We start from the raw sequence: 7,480 nt of genomic DNA, 5'->3' as shown, positions 1-7,480 counted from the left end.
CAGAAATATTGTTCCGCAGCGGAACTTTCTGCCTCGATAGAGTTTCTTCCCCTCGCTGGCACCTCCGATTCGTTTGTGCATTGTTCCCCCTTCCCAGGGCTCTGGGTTGTAAAGGTGCGATCCCGATCGAGCTACCGCTGCGGGCTGCGGGGCGCCGGAGGCAGGGGGGGGGGGGGGTTCCCCGTTGGGCTGCGGGGGCTGCCTCGTTCCCGCACGCCGCGGGATGGGGACCCCGCGAAAACCCCCCGAGCTCCCCGACGGCGAGTCCTTGCGTGTCCCATCCCGACGAAAGGTTCGTCGAGGAAAGGGAATTCGTGGGGATCAACGCGGGGTTTGGCATCGCCACCCCTCCCCGACTGATGCGAACGGGACTTTAACCCGGGCGGGCTCAACCCGACGGCGGGGACCCGACGGCAGCGGGATCGGAGGGCTGCGAGGGACCCCCACGATTGGAGCCCTTTCGGTTCCTTCCGAAAGGGAGGAGGCGGCGGGGCTTACCTGCCCACTGCCCCTTCCAGGCGTGCGACTTGGTGGACTTCATCCAGGCGAAAGGCACTTGCACCCGGGGTTCCTCCATCGCCCCCGGGTCCGCCCCGTCGGAGAAAGGCAGAGCGTCCTGGTGCGGGGGAGGGAGATGAGGGTGGTGGTGGTGGTGGTGATGCAGGTGGGAGACCCCGGCATCCTCGCTGATGGGGGGCACCTCGTAGGGCGAGATGTCCGACGGGCTGCCCTGCTCCAGCGTCCCCAGAGAGCCGGGATACGGAGCCTGCTGCTGCCGGCCCACGTAGAGGCAGGCGGGGGGGCTGGGGCTGTAATCCTGCGCTCTCTGGAAGGCGCACGGCTCCTTGTAGAGCTGCGCCGAGGCGTAGTACTGCTCCTCGGTGTTCATGGCGGCAGGCCGGGGGGTCCTGCAGCTAGGGGCACATCGGGCTGCTCCCGCCGCCGGGATCCCTCTTTGACAGCTCGCCGCCCCGTCGGGCCCCGCCGCCCTGCCCGGCTCCCGCCGCCTCCCCATAGGCGCCGCACCCCCACGTGAGCCCTCCCGCAGCTCTCCGGGGCGGGGCGGGACCCATAAGAGGCCACCGGGGTGGCCCCGGCCTCACAGAACCGTTTTCCCCGTTTTCGCCCTGCTGGACAAATACATCTGACCCTACTAGACGAACCCCGGGGCTCCGGCGTGCGGGGTGACCCCAAAACCTACCGCGTGCCCTCCCTTTTAAACACGGGCTGCTCATCCCTTCCAGCAGATCCTTTCCAGGAGGTGGCAAAAGGCTCCTGGGGGGCCTGGCTTCGGGGTGAGGTCGGGGCTTCTCGGGCAGGGATGTGGAGAAGGGAGTGGGAACTGCGGGGGACCCCAAGCAGCAGAGGAGCGCCAGAAGATCTCTGTGCCCCCTGCCAGGGGGATGCGGCCGTGGGGGACCACAATGCTATCGGCAGAGCGAGCGATAGGCAGCGGATTGTTTGCCGAAAGGGGAAATTTTGGAGCCTTCCCCGCGGTTCGGGCTGCAATGTGTTGACCCTCAGAGATAATGCGCTCCAAGTCGGTGCCGGTTGACTTGGTGACGAGGCTATGGGGAGGCGGAGAGCTACCGAAAGGGACAAAGATCAATTCCCTGCCTCCCTGCACTCGGCCCGCAGGCCGCTTTCTCCGGCTCAGAGGCAGGCACGCTTCCTCCTTTGACCGGCTCTCCTCCTCCTCCTCCTCTCATCGCCTTTTCCCTCAGCTCCATGCCCGGCTCCGGGAGCTCCGTGCCGGTCTCCGACCACCGCCGTCGGGGCGCACACCGGACGCTCCGTCTCTGAAGGCTCGACCGGCCCGGCCCGGCTCGGTGGAGGTGATGCATCCGTGGGCGGGAGAGGAAGGAGGTTCCCCGGTACCTGGCTCAGAAGCCGGGATCATAAAAGCACCCAGTCCATTACACGGAAAATGAGTTTCCGCTATGAATGCATTCGGGCCCCCCATCTCTCGGAAAGCAAACCGAGCCTTTGATTCAATATTGAGCCATTAAGCAATTGCTTTCTCAAGCCATTTAACAGCAGCTCTTATGGATAAATAAACAAAAAAGGCTGTAAACCAATTATAGTGCGGATAGTGAAAAAGAATTTTATTAGTGGGAATTACCGATAGGCATCGCTGCTCCTCCGGCTCCCCCTCAACACGGAGCCCTCCCTCACATCCCCTGCCACGTTGGGCTGGGGTACGGACCGTGCCCGGGACGCAGCCCTGTGCCCGCCCCCGTCAGAAGGATGCGTTCTCTGGAAGTGGGCTTGACGTCCTTTGGTCCCTCTGGAGACTTCTCACACACTTCCTTCCCCCTTGGCTGGAAGCTGGGGGGGTTTGAAGCCCCCAGAGCTTTGTGATGAAAGTGGGGGCTCAGGCTTTCTCTGCCCCGTGGGGGAATCACCGTGGGGTGGGAGTATGTGGAGGGCAGGGCGTCGCGGAGCCCATCCTGGGTGGGGGTATGGGGCGGTTGGGGTCTCCCACAGCTCCATCCTCATCCCCACGGGGAGCCCGGCTCCACGCTGCTCTCCACAGCATTTACAGCCCCACGTTTTCCACGGGAAACCGGAGAGGACAAACAAACGCGTGGCTATAAAAACCAGAGCAAATTGATTCATCTCCAGGTAGGACCATTACCCGGCGTCTTAATGCGGTCCTCTCTCTATAACGAACATTTCTAAATAGAGCAAACATTTCTCCCCCTCCAAAGCAAATGAATTTCGTATAATTTAGAGCTAATTCTCTTTCATTCTGCCTGCGTGAGCAGGTGATAAGGGCACGCTTTGTCGTGCTAACAACAAGGCAGAGAACTGCAGCACAGGAACAGAGCCTGTGATGGGGGACCCTGCTTGTGCCTGGGGGGACGATGCCCAGCTGCAGTGGGAGCTGAACCCGCCCAGAGCCCATCCTGCCTGCTGCCGTGCGAGAACTGCAACAGTTTGTGCTAAAATTTTAATTAAAGCATCATCCTTAATTCTCCAGCTGGAAGAGCTTTGAGATGTGTAGGCATGATGCAAGAAATTAGAAGGTGAAGCATTGATCTTGTATGCACACATGAACTCAAAGGACCAATGACTCTTGAATACTTGGCAGGATGAGTCCAAGGAAGTGCTGCCCAAGGAGGTGGTGGAGTCAGCATCCCTGGAGGTGCTCTACAATCACAGAATTGCAAGGGTTGGAAGGGACCTCAGGAGATCACTGAGTCCAACTCCCCAAAAGAAACATGGAGATGTAGCACTGAGGGACATGGTTAATGGACAAAGTAGGGATGGGTCAACAGTTGGACTAGATGAACTAGGTGCCTTTTCTAACCTTAAAGTTTCTCAGTGATTTGCAGGACTCCTGCACACCTGTTGGCATGTCCCAGCAGGGAGCTGCCCAACAGCCCAGGCCCAAGGCTTTGGCAGGCTTGTGAGGTGTTGAGGATATTGGCCATCCTGTCTATATGTAACTGTGCAAATAAAAGAGCGCTGGCAAAAGGAGCGTATTTATTTCAGCTCATAAGTGTACAACAGCATTCAGTGTCTAGCCATTGAAAACTGTGAAAGTCAAAGCAAGGGACATGTTGCATACTAGAACAAATCCCACAGGGATGGCTGGGTTCACCTTCAAGCTCAGTACTTTGTGATGCTGTGTCTGGACAATGCTCTCAGAGGTGTGGTCTGATTTTGTGTGGCCGTGTGTGGAACCAGGTGTTGGACTTGATGATCCTTATGGTCCCCTTCCAACTTGAGATACTCTATGATTCCATCACTCTACCTTAACTGTTGGATGTATGTGTGCTGCAGGCCAGCTGGAGACCCTGGGTTTTACTCCTTTGGGGAACTTTTCACAACCTCACCATGAAGGCAGGGTGCTCATGCTCCTCAGCTCTGTGTTGGTCTGATCCATGAGCACAGCCTCACAGTCAACAGCATGGTCACACCTCACATTGAGAACCACTCTGGCAGGTCCAATTGTTTCCTCTGTTGGCACCTCACTCCTCCAAGGTGATTTTTTTACATCACCCCCATGATTCACCTAGAAGTTAAATCCTTATTGTGAGTTGGTTGTTCCAAGAGATTAAATTAAAGCAACTGAAGGATGACAGCAACTGTAGCAATACTAAGCAGTGCAGGCACACCATAATTTTCTCCTCCACCAGAACAGGAATTCATATAGCCCAGTATCAATAACAAATGTTTCAGGTACTCAGCTGTTGCCATCCTACAGTGAGATATGCAATGACCACGCTGGTAATACTTGGATCGCCATATCAGATTCAAGTGTCTTCTAAGGACTTGTTGAGGTTTGATGTCATTTTCTCACTGGATGTTTGCCCAGCAAAGAAGAGCTTGTTTGCACGGTGGAATGGTTTTCCATACAGTACGAAGCCCAAAACTTTTTACAGTGCATTGTGAATGTGGTTGAGTGCCCTGTGATCTGGAATGCCAAGCTGTGTACCTGATGTCGTATCTGTGTGGTTTTAAAATGTTGGCCTTAATACACATACCATCAGATATGGAATGGTGACCTTCCGAAACTCAATGGAATTTTCAAAGCTTTTACCCTAAGTATTGAATTTGGGAGCTTAGTTTGAAAGCTGTGTTTGCTTCCTCCCCAGTGATGTCCAACAGGCACTGCTGGGATCAGTGAGTTGTAGAATCATATGGACACAACGTTTTCTTCCTTGGAAAGGTGGTAGGACCATTTTGTTTGCCTTTCAGTGCAAATAATTGTGAGCCCCCGCTCAGTTTTCCCCATTCTCCTGCGGTGACCAATGGCAGTTCCATCACCCCCTCTCCGGTGCCTGACCAGAAGAGTGATTTCTTAGTGCCCAATTGCATTTTTTGCAGTTCACTTTTTAACAGGAAAGGTGGCTGGAGCACACTTAGAGCAGCACTGTGAAGTTGTCCCCATGGCAAGGGCTGCAGCGGGAGAAGGAAGAGCTGACGGCAAAACAGCTTTCCCAGGGACTGGCTGTTAAACCCCCACATCATGTATCTAGCAGAAAGGTAACCTTTCACAGGGCTGGTTAATAATCAATAACCATGTGAAAACAAAGCTGTCTTTCCCTTGGAGCACTGATGATAAAAACAAGAGCATGAACTATTCCAGCTGCCTTCAAGCAGCACTGGTTCATCAGCATTTCTTTTTTTTTTCTTTTTCCTTTTGTGAGAAGCTGTTTTGGTCTCTGAGGGGTTCTACACTTACATAGTGCTCCTGCCACTCTCTCTGTCCAGCACACAGCTCCTTCATGATGGAAGATACCAGTACAAATTCATGTAAGCCAGTTTGATTCAGAGCTTGTCCATGAAATACGTAGGATACCTGTCTTACAAAAGGTTGGGAGTAGCAGAGGCTTCTGTCATTTTAAACCTCTCCTTTTACATCTCATAATTTTTATTTATTTATTTATTTTTTTTCATAATTGCAGTTTGTGGTAGAAATACTGCCAGAGAGCAGAGAGCACAACCTCATTGCCATCCAGGAGGATTTGAACAATTGCTATGAAACGCTGTGAACATTTCTACTGAAAATAAAGCATGTTCACATTGTCTGTTCTGCACAGCTTTGTTTGCCACTTTGTCATTAGAATGGCTGAAAGAAGTGGGAGTATGTCTACATTAATGTCTGCATCTACGTCTACATCACCACCAACATCAACATTGACATCAGCAGTGATATCCACATCTATATTGATATCGATATCAACACTGACATCTACATCATCTACGTGTACACTGATATGTACATCAGTGTTGACATTGACATCTACATCTACATCTACACGTGCATCCACCCAGTTTCTACACCCCAAAATCGCTGCTGCTCACATTTCCCCCTTGGACTCCTTGGGTGGTTGCTGTGTTGCAGAGCAGGCTGGCAGGCCCAGCCATGCAGGTGCTGTTCAGGCTGCTGTTGGCTCACCTGGTGGTTCTCACCATGGCCCTCCCTCTTGTTTGTCCACTACAGCTTTGCCAGGCTTCAACCATTTGGGCTGAAATTTTCCATTCCATAGCTCTGTCTCTCCCCAAACATTCAGGAGCTGGGTCAGCTTCTCCTGGAGGTGGGACTGGTAGTGTTTCTGTTCACCCCAGCTTGGCACTTGGAATTAGCAGATAATTGAAACTCAATCCCAGTTATATCAGTATGGATTTCAGAAGGGCTTTACCTGCTTACCTTCCATTGAAATGATTCAAGGAGTTAAAAATTAGGGCATGAAAGTTGATTTTCCCTTCAATAAACCAACACAACATCAGCCTTTGAGGAAATCCTTCATCTGAGCATGGTGTAATAAAACATGAAGTCTTGGACTCAGAAGGGAAAACAGAGCAAATGCAGCACTCCTCTCCTCTCCTCTCCTCTCCTCTTTTCCAATTTTCCAATTCCTTACATCTACACTTATATGCATTTTAATGATATTTCTATTCTGTATTTGTGCATTTACATTACACCTGAAAATTAATGTCAGCCCAGGTTTGGAAAGCTGCGATTTAAAGGACAATTACACAACAGACTTGACAAAAAATCAATGTCTTTACAGAGCCATAATGAACTGTATACACAACGGGCAAAAATTTGTACATTTCACTGAAAGCTCAGCTAGATTTTCAGTCTCCTAAAGATGCATGCAGGTTTTATTGGTCCTTTCCTGAACACTGGAAAGCACACTGTCAGAGCCTGAAATGATTTTATGTACCTAAGCACCACCTGATTTAATGCATCAGCTGACAAGGACATAGACATTGATTAAATGTCCTGCCTGGGGTGTCCAGGAGGCTGGAGAAGGTTGTTTTCTCCAAATGGTCAGTGGAACTCCCCCCCAGCAATCATTAACTCAGCACTTGGTTCAAGCTCTAGGAATAACAGGTGGCTTTGAAGAAGGAGCAGTTGGAACACGCTGGGTGAATTCAACATACTGCTTGGTCTTGCTCTCTGGAACAGGCGAGTTGGAAAAGTCCGTGATGGCACAGCACATGTTAGGGGTTCAGCCACAGGACCCCTCCATCCCAGGCTGAGGTGGGTGAGCTGGAGAAATGGACAGATTTGGAGAAGTTCTTTTCTGGCTGCTCTGAGCTCGCTTCAGTCTTTGTGCCCCGGCTGGCTCCTGGTACAGGTGGTGCTGCCCTGCCAGGGAGCAGATTAATGCTCCAGCCAGAGGTGAGAGTCCTGCTGGGCTTCAGATTTCAAAATGCCACTTGGTGGACTTCAGCAGAGCATCACCAACCCATGGGTTTGTAGCCAGGCTTCATCATGAGGTCTTTTTACTTAAGACTGCTCTCAGATATTACATCTGCAGCAGTTTTTCACGGTCCATAAAACCGCATGGTGTTGCAAAAACCTTGGGGAGAGTAACTTCATCACAGCAACGATGAAAGGGAGGCAGTACTTTGATAGAGAGGTTTTCAGGAGCCCAGAGCCATCAGGACCACACTGCCTTGGGATCAGCTCACCTTAGCAGGTTCCTCCTTTCAGAGCTGCAAAACCCGGAGCAGA

General features: G+C 52.0%; 1 protein-coding gene across 1 annotated transcript; it reads right to left on the bottom strand.

The window, feature by feature from the left end:
• Positions 1–249: 249 nt before the first annotated feature.
• On the bottom strand, positions 250–968 carry PDX1 (pancreatic and duodenal homeobox 1). The gene has a single exon (XM_042836687.1). The coding sequence runs from the start codon at positions 887–889 to the stop codon at positions 389–391; it is 501 nt and encodes a 166-aa protein (XP_042692621.1). The 5' UTR covers positions 890–968; the 3' UTR covers positions 250–388.
• Positions 969–7,480: the final 6,512 nt, after the last annotated feature.

This window comes from Centrocercus urophasianus, unplaced genomic scaffold (genome assembly GCF_019232065.1).
Source record: "Centrocercus urophasianus isolate 14NV4802_14NV808 unplaced genomic scaffold, USGS_Curo_1.0 seq_623, whole genome shotgun sequence".
Classification (NCBI taxonomy): domain Eukaryota; kingdom Metazoa; phylum Chordata; class Aves; order Galliformes; family Phasianidae; genus Centrocercus; species Centrocercus urophasianus.
The sequence above is the reverse complement of the archived record's forward strand: the minus strand, read 5'-3'. Positions and strand labels throughout refer to the sequence as shown.

Coding starts and splice junctions, on each gene's coding strand:
- PDX1 (XM_042836687.1), bottom strand. CDS start 889: ATGAACACCGAGGAGCAGTACTACGCCTCGGCGCAGCTCTACAAGGAG.